At 39.0% G+C, this 16,545-nt stretch overlaps 2 protein-coding genes across 5 annotated transcripts in view; one reads left to right on the top strand and one right to left on the bottom strand.

Annotated features, from left to right (window-relative positions):
- The window catches only part of TOP2B (DNA topoisomerase II beta), a 49,930-nt gene extending 41,921 nt beyond the window's left edge, over window positions 1-8,009 (top strand). Inside the window, exons 31-36 of the mRNA XM_059819070.1 lie at window positions 437-644; window positions 1,153-1,232; window positions 1,548-1,658; window positions 6,181-6,297; window positions 7,212-7,309; window positions 7,523-8,009. Coding sequence (XP_059675053.1) covers window positions 437-644; window positions 1,153-1,232; window positions 1,548-1,658; window positions 6,181-6,297; window positions 7,212-7,309; window positions 7,523-7,684 — 776 coding nt within the window. The 3' untranslated portion in view covers window positions 7,685-8,009. The remainder of the gene's footprint in view (window positions 1-436; window positions 645-1,152; window positions 1,233-1,547; window positions 1,659-6,180; window positions 6,298-7,211; window positions 7,310-7,522) is intronic.
- A 1,285-nt stretch (window positions 8,010-9,294) lies between these two features.
- Window positions 9,295-16,545, bottom strand: part of RARB (retinoic acid receptor beta) — a 197,233-nt gene continuing 189,982 nt past the window's right edge. For 3 of the 4 annotated variants that reach the window (XM_059818272.1, XM_059818273.1, XM_009822347.2), the window contains 3 exons: window positions 14,995-15,199; window positions 13,571-13,729; window positions 9,295-9,491 (listed from right to left, as the gene is read on the bottom strand). In XM_059818272.1, coding sequence (XP_059674255.1) covers window positions 9,295-9,491; window positions 13,571-13,729; window positions 14,995-15,199 — 561 coding nt within the window. The remainder of the gene's footprint in view (window positions 9,492-13,570; window positions 13,730-14,994; window positions 15,200-16,545) is intronic. The other variant, XM_009822348.2, reaches the window with a different exon arrangement.

The following is a 16,545-nucleotide window of genomic DNA, read 5'->3' as shown; positions in this document are numbered from 1 at the left end:
AAAAACATCAGAGACTGACAGTTTGGAAAATATATACATATTTGATAGTTTAAGAAAAACACACAGATTTTTCTGGAAAATTGTTGATCAATTTTTCAAGCGCTTGATTAGGAAGAATGTTCAAATGATAGATTCAAGAAAACCTCAATTGTAAGTGAAGGATCTCTCATTCCTTAAAAGTACTTACACAGTGATGTCTTTATAATGCCGTTAGCTGAAGGTGTCAGAGCAAGCCACAAGTGGTGTTAGATATTTGGTAACACTTTAAATTATGTCCCTTTATTCTTTTAGGCTCAAACAAGTTTCTTTTCCCCCAGTCTTTTTTCTTGTATACTCTGAGCAGGGATTGTTTAGTGACTTCTACTTTGATTTATTTATGTATTAACATAAACAACTATCTTGAAGTGTGTATATATGTGATTTTTTTTTTTTTTAGCTGAAAGGCCCAAGTATACTTTTGACTTCTCAGAAGAAGAAGATGATGCTGATGATGATGATGATGCCAACAATAATAATGATTTGGATGAGCTCAAAGTAAAAGCCTCTCCAGTTACAAATGACAGAGAGGATGAGTTTGTTCCCTCAGACAGTTTAGAAAAAGATGAATATGACTTCTCCCCAGCCAAATCAAAGCCGTCTCCAGAGTGAGTACTGTAACTCAGCAGTATTTCTTTATTAATAATTTTTTGAATGCAGAAGTGTCTGAACAAAACTGAGAAACATCAACCTGTTACTACTCTATATGTACCATGTAAAATAGAATTTATACATTTCTGGGGAGAAATTAAAGCATATGTTATCTCAGCTTTGCATTTGGCCTGTGCAGAGGTAAACACGACTTACCAAATTATGGTACACTGTCAGTAATACCATCTGTTAAGCTGCATTTTGTAAGATTCTCCGTTTTCCATCTTGTGCCAGTCTGGTATACAGAACTATTGAAAAAATGTAATTCTGTTAATCTTAAATGCCTGAAATTCATGACTGCATGGTGATTTTAGGGGTTGACTGCTGTAAGCATATACAAAAACGCTATAAATGCTTTGTAATGCTAAAACAGGAATTTAATCTCATATGGGTATTATAATGTCTACATACTTCAGTATGTAGTTAATGCAACTCATATAATTTCTTTTTCCTGTTTGGAAGTAGAAAAACGTCTCAAGAAAAGAAAAATCAAGATTTTGGGAACATCTTCTCTTTTCCATCTTACTCTCAGAAGACAGATGATGGTGAGCTTGTTTTCACTGATCTATTTAATCTTACAGCAACTGTTATGGTATATATTAGGGAGTTTATGTGCTATACACAAACTTCACATAGTAGTTATAGAAGAAGGATGTCCAGATTTATAAAGGGGAAAGGGAGAGGAGGTTCTGATCCTTAGAGGAACAAAAGCTTGTATCACAGATGAGAAAGTCACAGTACATCCATAGCCGCCTAGCTGTAGTATCAGAAGCACTTCTTTGAAATTGTTTGACTGTAATTAATACAATTTAAAATATGCAGTGAACAAATCTTATTCTAAACAAACTCTGTGATTGTAGATGCAACGAAATTGGACAGTGATGAAGAGGATTCTGCTCCTGTTTTCTCATCATCTTTTGCCCCAAAACAAACAGAGAAAATTCCAAGTAAAACAGTAGCTGCTAAAAAGGGTATGTATAGGATTGTCCTGTAAGCCAATCCATTTATTTAAAACTCATCCTTTCCGCCTTCACATTGTCTCTTCACATCTTCAAAGTGGGAACTGCATTTGTTTGTTTTGAACTCAGTGAAATTTAGCATAGGGTGTGAACTTCTTCCAGCTCCGTAGTGATATTAATTTATTTCTTTCCACTGGCTACTGTAGTGTCAAAACTTAATACTTTCCACATATGGAGTTGGTGTTCAGTCTTAGACTAGTTTAACTAATGGGAGGCTTTTACCCGTCCATGAAACATGATGACCTTGGGGTTGAAGATAGTCTTCTATAATGGATCTAACTTACTTACTTTAAAAGGAAGGAGAGCAAGTCAAAGGAGGAATCCCCAAGAAATATTTATGTCCTAAGTAGGCTATCACAGTAAGTTCCACTTGGCATAGTTGTTTTTCTTCTTGAAACAGAGGATGAAGGGGTCTCCTCAGACTTCAGAGGTATAAATTCTTTCAATTATTAGTCAGGCCTTGAGAACTGGCATTTTGCAGGATCTTACATTGCAGAATTCAGGACAATTCCAAGAAGACCGTGTTTATTATTTGGATTTGTTTCTGTGGTTGTGCTTGGATATTTGTAGGAATAAGGCTTTTTTTGCTTTGTCTACCTTGGAGAATATTGGTTTATCAGTTGTTAGTGCTACTTTTAAGAGAAAGACTTGCACTTCTTTCAAAATGTGTTTTAAAGATTATGCTAGACTCTTGCCATAATTAATGGTGAAAATTATGTTTTTTCTTGCATAATAGTAGTTTAAATAGATTATAAAATATGGTTCTTAGGACATGATAGACTGGGGATTTTGTTGCTTTCAGATCTTTGCCTTTCTTCCTGTATGTCTTTCAGCTAATTTCCTTTTTTCTTGCTGCTCAATCTTCTGTCCTCCAAAAGCATTTTTTTCTTGTGATACTGTGGCCTTTGTTTTTTAAAACTTCTTTTGACCTACTTGGAGCTGAACTTAATGTATTAATTCTTCCAAAAAAAGATACCTCAAGGAAATCTGCAAGAAAGCAGCTAGTTACAATAGTTAACTTACTCTCTTAAAAATGAGGAAAAAAAAAATCCTGTGTTATATATTAGGTACCAGTGAACTGCATCATCTTTTCATCCTCTCCCCCATTGCTTCACTATTTCTAATCTCTTTTCTTGCTGCATTGTGTCTAATCTAATTTGTAAACTGTTTGAATCAGTGAATGTCTGAATGCTTCTCAAACACTTTCAGCTAGTAAAGTTTTATAATACAATAAATTAAGATTGTTTACAGAAATAGCTGATCTCTAATAGAATAGTCTTTTATGTTAAACTTCTGTACTGCAGTAAATACAGGGGAGAACTGTATATGCAGTAGCTAGGCATGGGTGCAATTTAACACTCAATCTCTTTCTCCCTCTCTGTTTTTTGAAGGCCTGGATGTGATGAACCTAACTTGAAATCTTAAAATACAGCTGTCATCTGTTTCTGAGTTTCTAATTAACCTTTATGCTCACAAAATAAGTATAAACAGGCTCTCTTTAAAGCAAAAGTTAAATTTTTGCCTTCAGAGTAGCCTTAGGGACACAGTCTCCATCTCGGTGCATGACAATATGACAGGTTGCTTTCACCAGTTTTCGTCTCTTCTCCTTTGCCCAGAGTAGACATGACCACAGTTTCATGGTCACAGTTTGACAGTGCAGTGATGACCTAACATGCTTAGTTCATTGGTCATCTGGTATCCTGTTAGTAGTCTCCTTGATTCTAATCTTCATGCCCTGTATCAGCAGCCCCTTCAAAACCCATATTCTGGTATTATAATATTCCATCCGCTCACCCTCACACTGGGAATGCCTGTTGTGTGGCTGAAACAATTGTTCCAGAGTTGTCTGATTTTCTGTGACTTCAGAGCTTGGATTTGTAGAAAGCTGAAACTGAAGAGCCATTTGTTGTGCCTTGCTATCTGTACAGCCACATTCCCTTCTCAATGAGAAGAAATAAAGAAATAGGTATGAGTTCAGCTTCTTTTCAGACTTCAGTCAATTTGAGATGAGATCTCTTGACCTCTGGCGTTCACTACAGAGAATCCAGAGGCTGCTGAGCTTGCTTTCCATGCACTGTTTGAGATGTCTGTGGTTCTAGTGCTTTATAGTAAGCCTAAGCGAAATGTGAAAGCAGTCTTACTCCTTTATTATAAGCAGCTGCTCACCTTGAATAGCCCAGCCAGCTGTTGAGATTCTAGCAGTGAGACATATCCTTTGCATCAGCTGTAGGTCTGATACCATTCCTGAACTTTGTCAAAAACTTGGGCTTTTTGAGAGCCTGTGTACATTGACCCCACTGCAGACTTCCATTTCATGTCATGACACCTAGTGGAGAGCTTGGCTGAGCTGATTGCGGTCTAGTTGCTGTCAGAGATCCTTCCCACTTGTGCATAATCTTCCCACTTGTATATAATCTAAGGTAGCAGTTCAGAATCCCACTAGAATTAGTACAGAAGGAGATGCATGGACACTATATACTTTAGCCACTCGATAACAATTAAAAGGTTTGCTGTCCTTTGGACTTGGTGTTCTGCAGGCAGACTTCACAGGAGTTGACCGGTGATGACAGGCTCTGTTTCAAGGGAAGAGCAAGTCTAGCGTTTGTGGCAGTGTGTCATACCTCTCTTTCATTCCCCAGTTATTTCCTTCTCCCCAATTCCTTGTTTGTCAGTGAGAAGTCTGCCCCTTTTCTAACATTAGTCAACAAACTAACTCGAGGACTCGGGGCCAGCTGAAGATAGTTACATCTCATGGTATATGTGCTGGGCAGTACTTGTCAATGGAGCGTACTTGGCTTCTGTCTGGTATGCAGATTTCACATTAACAGCATGAGGAACTGTGCAAGGCACAATTACCTGGCCAAAACATACACAATGCTGTAGAAAGACATCTAAACCTCAGCTCCTGATGTTGAATGTCACCTAGATCTAAAATGGATCCCTTCTACTAAGATTCTCTTGGTCACAATTTCTGCTTGTCAAGTTGATGAAGCTTCTGAATCTTTCCCTTCCCTGCCCCCTAGTCTACGTTTCTTACGCTGGAAAAGCTATTATTTCCTTTATGAAGGACTTTGATGTCTTATGGGACCTAAAATCATGTACCTTCAGGTAACACTGCCCCCTCCTTTACTGATAACTAGCTACTTACTTTTGGTGATGCTTATAGAAAGTATTCCTTCTGCTTTCAGTTGCTGTGTACTTTTTCCGGGTTTACTGGTAGGTCTTCGTGGCTTACTTAGTTTTACTTTTTGCTAATACAGCTGGGTTTTCCCAGTTGAGATACCTAGAGAGACCTATTTCAAGTTGCTTTCAAATACGATTCCTGACTTCCATCCTAGGCATTGTTGCTTCCCTCCCCAAGCCTTGGCTGAAATGCTGCCACATCCAACACTATTTTTTTGCCATCCATGATGCCAAAGAAGGCTTTATTCTTCTGTGTTGTCAGGACCCAATACTTGGACTATCCAGTAGGTATTATCACAAAAAGCTGGAAAGGCATAACTGTCTTTGTGCAGTGACTCTCCAGTGGGTGGCAGTTTAAAGCATGATAGCCAAATAGTTTGTGGAGACACTCTTGTTGCCTGAACACTTCTCCTACCATAAATGAAAGCTTGAGTTCTCATAAATGTCCACATTCCTGGTAGCTGGAGTGTTTTTACATGTGTCCCATCATCTTTGAGGTATTTGTGGCTGATTGATTGATAAGCGTGTAGGTCAGTAGTGTATCTATCTGAGGGGTCTGCAAAAGACTGACTCGTCTGTAAGCATATAGAACACATTATCTGATGATCTTAAGGGTCTTTTCCAACCTAAATGATCCTGTGATTCTATCCCTTGTCATCCGTTATGTGAACATACCAATGAATGACTGTCTTTTAAAGATGGCAAGACCAGTTGTGTGGCAGTAATTAGAATTCTTTAAGAAATCCACAGATATGTTCCCTTCCTGCCCTTTCTGCATTTTTGGAAGTTCCTTTTCACCAAGAAAGATTGACATAAAACAATGTCACAGAGTCAGATGCACTGTCTCTCATACTCCTGCAGTAATCATGGGGAAGGTTGTCCTGCAGTTGTACCACTGTGAAGGCAAAAATGTCACAAGCAGCAAGCTGTATCTAAAACCTGTAATGGATACTTTAAATACATTTGGATACAACTTGGAGAACTTCTGTTGCTGCTTTAGTTACTGGTAACCTGTTTTGTGTGCAAACAAACAGATGAAAAAAAAGTATTTAATCAAAAACACTGGAACTTCCTGAATGCACTGATACATCTCAGAGTATGACAAAGAAAACCTCCTGTTTATTCCATGCATTTTTAGCATAAAAGCTGAAGTATGTGTTCCCCAAGCACAGAAGCTTCTCCTCGTGTTTTAATATCTGCCATTTATGCTGTAATTGGAGTATCTAATAAAATTTAATACTTCTAACCAATATGTGAATTTAACATATTTAGTATCTCTAACTTCCAACAGCAAAACTAGATATGCCCCCTAAACCTAAAAGAGCTCCCAAGGCCAAGAAGGTGGAAACTGTAAACTCTGACTCAGATTCAGAATTCGGCATTCCAAAGAAGACTGCAGCACCCAAAGGTAAGAGAGATTTTTGGTACTGTGCTGCTCAACAGTCACATCTGTGCTTTCTGCAACACAGGTTCACAATTATTTTTAGAAGGAAGCAGAACTACTGTCTAAAAATAGAACCACATTGATTTATTAGTAAATTAATCACTAGTAGATTACTCAGCCATGAGCCTTTTCTGTGACAAATATAGTGTACTGACTTTTCTTGACAAACAGTGCGTGAACTTTTTATCTGACCTGCACTGTTGGGAATGTATTTATTTAATACCTCCACCACCACCCCACACCACTTCTTTTTTTTTTTTTTTTGTTCATCTGTTCTACTGGATACTGCTTATTTTCTTTGATCTCAGCTTTTTACAAGTCTCTAAAGTTCTGGTAGTAATTCTAGTAAGTCAGTCATGTTTTCTGTTTTTTTTATACTAATTCTTTGGTATCCCTGTTCTCAGTTGTCAAGAGCCCTCACAACACAGCACACCAAGTGGCGTAATCAGAGGAGTCTGTAAAGGATGTGCCAGAGTTGATAGCTGAGGTTAACAGCAAATTAATAAATAGTAAAGGTGAATTAATGCTGTGTAATCAGTACAGAAGGTGACTGAGGACTTGTAGTACTTCAGAAGTCTAGAAGTCATTGATCTAATGAAGTTTGTCCCTGTCTTGAACCAACAGCTTGAACTGCTAGGGTGAATGGTAACTTTGGAAGAAGTAGTATAAACAAAGATTTAAAAATGAGACAAGAAAATATATTGTATTTTACTGCTGTTGTGAAAAAGCTTGAGTTGTAAACTAAATTTGAACTTTAACATGTAGACATACTAAAGTAATTTCACTAGGTTTTTTTTTCAGTTTGCTGAACTCTGGAGTTTTATTTAAAAAAAAAAAAAAAAGAAAAAACCAAAGCTAAACCATATTCTCTCACCTAGGAAAAGGTAGAGGGGCAAAGAAAAGGAAAGCATCCAGTTCAGAAAATGAAGGTGAATACAATCCTGGGAAGAAAACACCTAAGTCAACACCCAGCAAGGTCAGTTCCATCTATGCGCTTTTTGCCTTGTAAAAAGAACCTAATGGATTACTTTACAAAAAAGGTAGATGTTCTTACTATAGGTTGCTAATATGATAATGGGGTTTAGGTGTGTTTAGAAATTAGGTGTTAGAGAAGGCTTCCTTCAATTCTGAATATTAAAAGGGAAAACATACACAGCATCACAACTGATTTTTCTTTTCTTTTCTAAAGAAATCCAAGAAGGCTGCTTTTGACCAGGATTCTGATGTGGAAATCTTTCAGTCAGGCTTTGCCTCCGAAACTGCCCCAAAGCCACGGACAGGCCGGGCTAGAAAAGAAGTTAAATATTTTGCAGAGTCTGATGAAGATGATGATTTTGATATGTTTAATTAAGTGCCCAAAGAGCACACAAATGTTTTCCAACAAATACCTTGTGTTGTCCTTTTGTCCCTTCTGTCGCAAACTTTTGTACATTTGACTTATTTTATGTGATAATGTAATTGATGGTTTTTATTATTGTGTGTAGGCATTTTAACATTTTGTTCTTACACCTACAGTTTTATGCTCTTTTTTACTCATTGAAATGTCATGTATTTGTCTGACTGGCTTGTAGAGATGTTCTAGACAGCTGTGCTAAAGCACATTTTAATTGTCATGGTTGCAAACAGCAAACCTGCTTTTTGAAATGAAGTTTAAACATTAAAAAATGGAAAACTACCGTGTGTGTGTGTAAAATTTGGTCTAGAGGGACTACTTCTACACAGTTGTTTTTTTTAAAATAAATATATTTTATTCTTTGCCAGGAGACTCCATGGAAAAAGGTAAACAGTATATGAACATAGAAAGCATTGTTAAACAATCTCAATGTACAAACAGAGCCAGTGAAAGTACATCACAGACTTGCTAGAATATATAAAAAAAAAAAATCCACTAGTGCTTTAAATGAAACCTAAGAAACTGACACTTTAAATCTGTTAACCATTCTACCACAGTTTTCACTCTGCTTCATGGTGATTTAACAAGGCCAAGAAGGCAGATTCTCTCCTTGTGTTTCTGGAAGTCCTAGCTGTACTTCCCTAGCACCTGGAAGGCTGGATAACCCAGCTAATTCCTGGCAGTTGATTCTTAAGGAAATACCCTAGACTCACCGATTCAAAAGCTGTAAATGAGTCTGCTGGTTATCATCCCATGAAGTTTCCCTAATGGCTTGTGAACAAGTAAACAAAAACATGGTAACACTGAAAAGTGTTTCTGCCTTGGAGGCTATCATTACTGTAGAGATGTAGTTGGTTGATTGTGTAGCTAGGTCACCAGCCAGGTAAGAAAGAAACCATGTCTTTAAATTTTAAAGTGACATTAACAGTGGAACAAATGATGTCTGAAAAACTGATCTGGCAGTTAATGCTGATACGGATGTCTTTTCTGCTAGTGCAGTGAATTTTTGTATACTTTTTACAAGGAAGGAAATGCAAACTGAAGGCATCAAAGACAAGTTTTCATATTAAACTAAATCAGACGGTCCTTTAAACTTCCTTTTCTGGCTGTGTACAGTAGTCCATTTCATATGGTTGGTGTCTTGATCGGTTTAGGTATGAGAGACAAAAGGAAAGCACCAAACATCCAGTATAGAAAGTACAGCCATACATTTGTATGTACAAAGTCATCAGAAATGCAACCAGAATTTAAAGTTTGAGATCTGTCTTGTCACCATGCAATCTTGAATGTTCAGAGGAGAAAACAGAAGCTTAACTATTTTTTTTGCATGAAATGGCTGATTTAGAGTTTCAAAAGTTTGCATTTTCTAGTTTTAAGAGTTTAAACAGCAAGGAGTATATATCGATACATATGAAAATTTCTTGGTCCTTGTTGAGTTTTTATCTATATCTATATACATATATAGATATATATTAAGTCCAGAAACTAAGCAGCAGTAAAAATGTTTTTCTTGCTTTTCATCCCTGTACATAAGGTATTAGGAATGTCTGAAGTAGCTGGAAAGTGTCTTATTGCACCATAGGGGATTGACTGACATTGCTGTTATCCACTGAACTAGGTGAGATACTAGGACTGTGTTCTGCAGTATTTCCATTTGAGGTTGGTGTCAGTGGTTCATGTCCTTCAGAGTTCTCCAACATTTCCTGAATAAGAGGTGGCATGGATCCAGGAATTTCCATCTTCAATGTAATGACACGTTCTGCACCTATAAAAAGAAAACAAAAAGGCCTTTCCCTTAGTATGGTTTGTACAATTTCCTTTTTGTTAGCATCATCACTAGTAATTTCAGGGTACGTTATTTTAATGGATTTGGTGTCTTGTCCTATACTTCTTGCACACAAAATTACGTAAGTGAACTACTTCATTCGTTACCAGAAAAAGGAATTAGATGAGCCCTCCTTAACAAATTAATTTGAAATTATGACATAGCAACTGCTATTACAACACAGGTAAATTGGATGAACTGCTTCTTTTCATAGAAGGAACCAAAATGACATTAAATGATACCAAAAAAATAAATTCAACTGTGATCACAAAGATGTCTTTATAAATTGGAATATACTGGACAGTTTTTAATCTGTACTGGATCTCCAAAGACTACAGAATGACAAAAATTCTGGCTGATTTGTGTTAAATATGTGAGGCAAATCCTGTAAGAGAACTGCAGCAATGTAAGTCAGAACATTTCTTTCCCATGTAGAAGTGACATAAGAATCGGAATTTAACAAACCATTGTTTTATAAAAGAACAAATTCAGGCAAATGGATACTTCTTTTGTGAGGCTGCCTTCTGTAGTTTTCAGGCAACTTCTCTTGTGCTGATTATCCACAAAAGTACACAGAAACACTAATACTGTTTACATCTGACTTAACTGAAGCCAACTGTTCAGTGTTTCGCCTTGTCAAGCATAACAATGGGTATTTTTATACAGAGATGGCTTTTGCAGACTAGTGTGCATAAGATGATTAAACAAAATTACTGCATAAATCCTGACTACTCAGACTGTGAGCCAACAACTAATACTAGTTTAGGGGAAAAAAAACCAAACCGCAAAGCCACACAATCGTGCCTGGTGCTCCTAAGCTGTGTTAGTGTTAAGGCTGCTTGAACATGGCAGGCACGCAGGGAAGATTGTATGAACGAACAGGCAGACATCGCACAGTTCACTCCCAACTTGCACACGACAGCAGCTCCGTGCTCACAGGAAGCACTGTGCTTCCGTAGCATGCAGTGGTACAGCATGAGTGGAAGCCTGCATTTAAAAAATGGCAAAGACCCCGCCTGACACTGGGGGAACTGCTTAGGGATTAGTAAGTTACTACAAACATAGGAACCCTTAAAATGCTGGGTGCACAAAACTTCTCAGGGAAAAGAAAGGCTGTTAACTGGGAGAAGCCTGATCAGTAAAGCAGCAGGGTTCAGCTGCTGGAGTTCCTCTGCACTGCTGGTGCTTATCACGATAAGCAAGCCATGTTCAGAAAGCCCTAAGCCAGTCAGCAGTAACACTAATAGAGCTTAAGTAAGTAAGCACAACATTCTGTTGTAAACAAGCGATACAGCTGAAGGACTGAAAGTAAGTTAATAAACATTCAGCTACTGAGTGGCGAGGACCATAAAGAGACAGGAGTATTTTGGAATTACACCTCAAATAAAGTGAGGCTATACAGTGAAGATTCTGTTCCACACTGAGGCATGGATGCGCTTTACATATTTTGCTGCTGACGGGAAAAAGATTTTTCTTATCAGGATAAAGTCAGACAATTTATAGCCATAAACCTCCAAGTTCAAATATCTGGTCTAAAGTGTTGCATAGGATTCCTGATCATCTTAACATTTGAGTCTAACAGAATAGGAATCTGTGCTTTTTAAAAGTGAAGGAAGGCAAGAAGAGCCAACAAAACTGAAGAGAAAATAGCCTGGTTATTGAAGAAACATTCCAGAGGAGAGAACTTTTGGATATATTCTGCTTATCTGTGCCGCTGCGATGTCCATGCTGGCGAGAGCTCGCTGTCAGTCACAGTGGTAACCCCAGAGTGGAAGGGGGTGCTTATGTTCATGCCTTAACTGAGGAGCTTCAAAAATCATCTACGCAGGCAATGACCAACTTTGCAAGTGAATGCTGATTAAAAAGACTCTTAAATAACTGTTAGGAACAAAGGGGCAAGCACTATAATTGGAAAGAAATTAATGCAGAATTATTCTGAAAGTTCCTCTGAAAACCATCTGTAGTCAGAGCAGTGTTGAACTGAATTTGGCCACGTTAAATGTCTGCTTTCTGCTGTCACAGAGTAGGTCAGTTCAGTACCAAGTGTTTGTGTGGTTATTCCAGTGTAGAGCCACAGTATTTTTTCAGGTCGTGCAAACTTCCAATTTAACACTGGGATAAGAGAACTCAGAAGATGGTCTCTTGCTGCAGTCCTATGAACGCTTAACTCTTGTGTTACAATACTTCTAATGCCACAGAAGAACGTAGCGGTATCAGGAACTTTAGCATAAGGGGACATTCTCAGTCTTTTCAGTTCATGCTTACTTTGGTAATTGCTTTCAGGGATCATGTACCATCAAGAGTCATTATCCTCTAACATATATCTTTTCAAATGAAACTCAAGACACATCCACCCCTCCAGGACATCACCAGTCCTTTGGCATGATTTAGTTTTACTATAAAACATTAATGATATAATTAAATACTTATGTCAGAATGGAAAGAAGAATCCTTTCTTGTGCATTGAACATAAAGAGAGAGAGCAGTGTTCTTGAGGAGCTGGAGGGCTCTGGCAAAAAAGCAGGAAAGTGGAAATAGATTTCCCACAAGCAAGAACAGTAGAACGAAAGGCCTCCCCTAAATATTTTTATAGCTCAGTACTGCTGTAAGTTTATTTTGTAGCTGCAGTTGGATGGAGCATGCTTTACTTGAGGATAACTGGCAAGCTTTAGATAACCTGGTAAGTGGTTCCTTTTTAGGATACTTTTGCTTCCAGCTCTGGTGTTTCCCTTCTAAATTATTCTTTTGGTACTAATCAATTCAATTAAATTGCTCACTTCTTTTTATAAATATAGCTTAGTCTTTTTAACCTAGATATATATTGTTTAAAGTATAACAGTTCAGGTTTTAATGTAAAACAAGGGTATTTATTTGAGTGATTTAACTGCTGTTTTTTTTCCCTCAAGTCTTCTCAAAAACCATGTCAAATGAAATTGGTAATTTTTTCAAAAGCATAAATCCAATCTATAGCTACCTAGGTACCCATACATACAGGCTCATGTGCTTGCTTATCTATCGGGGCAGCAAATCTGTAGCTGAGTAAGCACAGTAAGAAAATGGAACTGCATGAACCACTGCAAAAAATAAGAATTGTAGCACTTTAGACTCTCTGTATGCAGGCTGGTACGTCTCCCATACAGCTCCCCAGAAGTCTGGAGGTGAACACATATGAAACAGCTGGACACGTCTGAAATTGGGTCTTGGGGAGATACAGGGGTATGCAAATGGAAGGAGTACAGTCCCCTTCAAAGCCAGAGCACAGGGCAGAACGGGCCTGCACAGAGGCTGCTACAGCGCTGACGGTCCCGGCGAGCTGGAGAACAGCCCCCCCGCTCCGGCTGTACACACCGAGGGACAAAGCACTAAACGGGGAACCTCTCTCACAAAATTACAGTATTCAACTATACCCCTGCGTTAGAGAATTTATGGGATGGCGCTTAGACTGTGTGTGTTTCACACGATCAATCAATCACATACACGACTACACAAAATGTTAAAATTGATCCCTGTGTAAGCATGGTTAGTTTGGATTAGAGGCGCTGAATCTCCAAAATCCTGGATCAAATCAGTTCTAAATCTTCACTACGTCAGACCACAGTTGAGGGGAATTTTGGATGCACAAGTGTGTTCTGCTGCCTGTAAACAGCCTTTGGTTTTTTTGAAAGCCATTAGTGATACAAAGTACATGTTGACCCGCACCCCCTTGTAAACATTAACAAAGGTTTAACTCAGGGTTTTATCTTGTCTTAAAATGACTAACAAAAAGTTCTTGCTAATGATTTGCTAACCCACTTATACCCAAGACATCCTTTTCACTGTAAGTTGCATGAAGAATGTAGCACCACGTATGTTTAAAGCAGAACCAATTTAAACATGGGAGTCACATAAAGAAGAAGGGAAGAGAAAGGTCACAAGGACCTTTCTTAGATATGTTAAAAAATAACAACCCAGGACTCTAGGCCAGTTTCCTCTGAAATGTAGCACTGACACTATTGCTGAATTATTGGCAGACACTGTACCTTTTGCACTGATGCTACGAAGATCTGTGATTTTCATTAAGATCTTTGGGAACATATGAGGCTTGTTGGGTCGTCTCTTTCGGATATAAATTTTCAGTGCTTCAAGCAATGGTTCCTGAAGCTTATCCACTTTCACTGGTTCTTCAAGGTCCTGGCGATCTGTAGAAAAGTATCATATCACTTGTATGATTTTAAATTATTTTTTTTTTAAACTCCAAATCACAGAAGCCTCCAGGAGCTTCCAAATCTCAGAAGCTCCCCCATGTTCTTGATTAGAACTCCATGAATTTCATCTTTCTCTCCACTTATGACCCACACTCTGTAGTGAGTATTCCACAGGAAGAGGATAAACCATGGTGTTCTGAAACTTAGATTCATTTTTCCTTGGTAACTGGAAAGGTTTGTCATTTGAATGGCCCAGAATTACCAGTTCGCATCACTGATAAGCTACCTACGTATACAAAGAGATTACAGCCAATTTATTTTTTGTATCAATACTGAACTAAAGTGAGTTACCATCAGGTATCAGCAGATGGCAGTGCTAGCTTGAGTGACAACAAACGTCACCCATAAACCAGGATGCACCAGTCACATACTAATGGCATCTCAGAACCCATCAATGCTTTTGATGGGTTATGGTTAGAGACACATAAAATCAGAACGGTTTTGAATTAAAGGGCCACTGTCAACACAGACTGACTCTAGTAGCATTCTCTAGTAGCACCCAGTTTGTATTTCAACAAAATGGCCCAACTAAACAAGGAGTGTTTCTATTGCTAGTCCAGATTTTGCCAAGGAGGAGAGAGACTAGGTGATTAAAATAACAAATTTACAGAGGATTTTGGAAATGATCTGAGACTTTTTTTTTTGTATTTTAAAACCACGATTTTACCTGATTTTACTTGACAATGTCCCTTTCAAGTTGTCATCAGCACCCTCCAAATCATGTCATCAGTGCCCCTATGTTAATGTTTTAGTATAATTTATTTTTTCTAAAGAAATTTATCACCAATGACTTCTGTATGAATGTAACTATATGCATACGCATGCAATTGTATTTATGAGTAAAAGCTGCGTAATGGGCATCTTGCCGTAACAAAGGTCATTCATACAGGAACCCATATACCACTTATAAAAACATGCAGCAGGATATACCCTTTAGTCCTTTATCAGGCAAATAATAGGACCAGTTGCTTGACAGAATGATTTGATTCATTTAAAAAGATATCAGTAGTAACACCAATAACTATCGCCAGTGGAAAACAAACCGTTAGTGTTAAGTGGTTTATAGAGCATATATAATAATATTACATATATATTTTTTTATATATTTTAGTACAGGAAAGCAAAACAAGTAAAACATAAATGAAGATCTTATCGTGTCTGTCCTTTTCAAATGCATCCGAGTTCATGATGTACGATACCTCCACAGATTAAGCAGATGGCACTAAGGAGACCTGTTTCTGTATCATCCATTTCCAAAGGCAGGAGCTGGTTGGCAAACGTGAACACGAGATCAGTCAGTGGGCCAAATCCGGCATTGTGCATCTGAGTTCGGTTTAGGGTAAGGCCATCTGAAAACGTCATGGTGTCTTGTTCTGGTGTATATCTTGTGCAAATTCTAAGGATCTGTGGAAGGACAAAAAAAAAAGAAATCTGAAGAATTCAATCCATGAAGAGGTTTGTTGCATTTTTGCGATGTGGCAAACGACCCACGGAGCTGTGGTACATGGTCATGTCAAAACAATCTGAAATCAAACTCCAGTTTGTTCAGTTCTAGTAGCACAAAAATTCTCTGGTACAACATAAATATACGCAATTGACTATGGGTATTTTTTATAACAGACATTGAAAAACAGAAATTTTCCCCCTAGTTAGGAAATAATCAAAACTGCTATGCAATTCTCACCACTTAGCTCACCAGCATTACCATAATATTCATGTAAACCACTCTTTAATTAGTATGCTACATGCACCCAACTATAAAACACCATTGCACTGCTGATCTGATCCAGCAAGATCATAAAAATACCTCGCCTCTTCGAACATACATGTATTTCATTGATTTTGGGGATCAGTTTTGCATGACAGTGCTTCTCTGCGTTGTGTCTTTGGTAGGGACAAAGTGTCTCTGCGTTACCTTGTGGGAGTGTGGACAGCTGTGAGTCGGTGAAAGAGGCAGAACGTAAGGTGTGCTTTAGGGTGCCGCCCTTCCTTCTGTGGCAGCAGATAGGAAAACGCCACTATGTGAGCACAACCCCGGTGTGAGCTCCCCAGAGAGCAGTGCAAAGCCCTCCATCTCCCGAGCAGTTACAGTCTCCATGGAGCGCTGCTTGCCTTGCCAGCCTCGGAGCTCACACCTCAGCGGATTATCAAACTTTGAACCTCCACACAGCAGTACGCGGGGCTGCCGGCAGCCCGGCCAGCAGCTGAGGAGTTGGCCCACCTTTTCTTCTTTTACGGTTGTTGCTACTTCCTTGGGCTGTAATGCCAAACCTCCTTGCCAGCTGGTTGCCCTCCAGACTTCCCTGAGGCTCTGGCGCTTCCCCCATCCCCGGCCCTGGGCAGTGCTGGTAGGGGTGCACACCCCGCCTGCCTGCTGCAAAGCATAACTTCCCGCTGCTGACGGTGTCACTCACTTCTTCGCAAGCCCAGGCAGTGTTGGTTTTGGCAAGTTAACTTGTGTGCAGGCAGCCACCCAGCACTGACCCCAGATGAAAGAGTGTTCGAGGGGAGGATGGGGATTCACACCTCTGGACACGGAGCAATTCAAGACGCGTGAATAAAACACTGAGGATGCTCTGCATTTTGTTAGTAACCGCCTCTGGGGTAACTGCAGCATCAAGAGTGCTGTCACAGCAGAGGTGCAGCGGCAGCCCGGCCGGAGAGACTGCATGCCTGAATGCTTTCGCGTCTCAGAGCAAACCCAGGATGTGTCCACGACAGGCTCCGTACGGCACAGGCTCATTTGTACA

This window comes from Gavia stellata, chromosome 6, assembly GCF_030936135.1.
Source record: "Gavia stellata isolate bGavSte3 chromosome 6, bGavSte3.hap2, whole genome shotgun sequence".
Classification (NCBI taxonomy): domain Eukaryota; kingdom Metazoa; phylum Chordata; class Aves; order Gaviiformes; family Gaviidae; genus Gavia; species Gavia stellata.
This window is presented reverse-complemented; position numbering and strand designations above follow the sequence as displayed.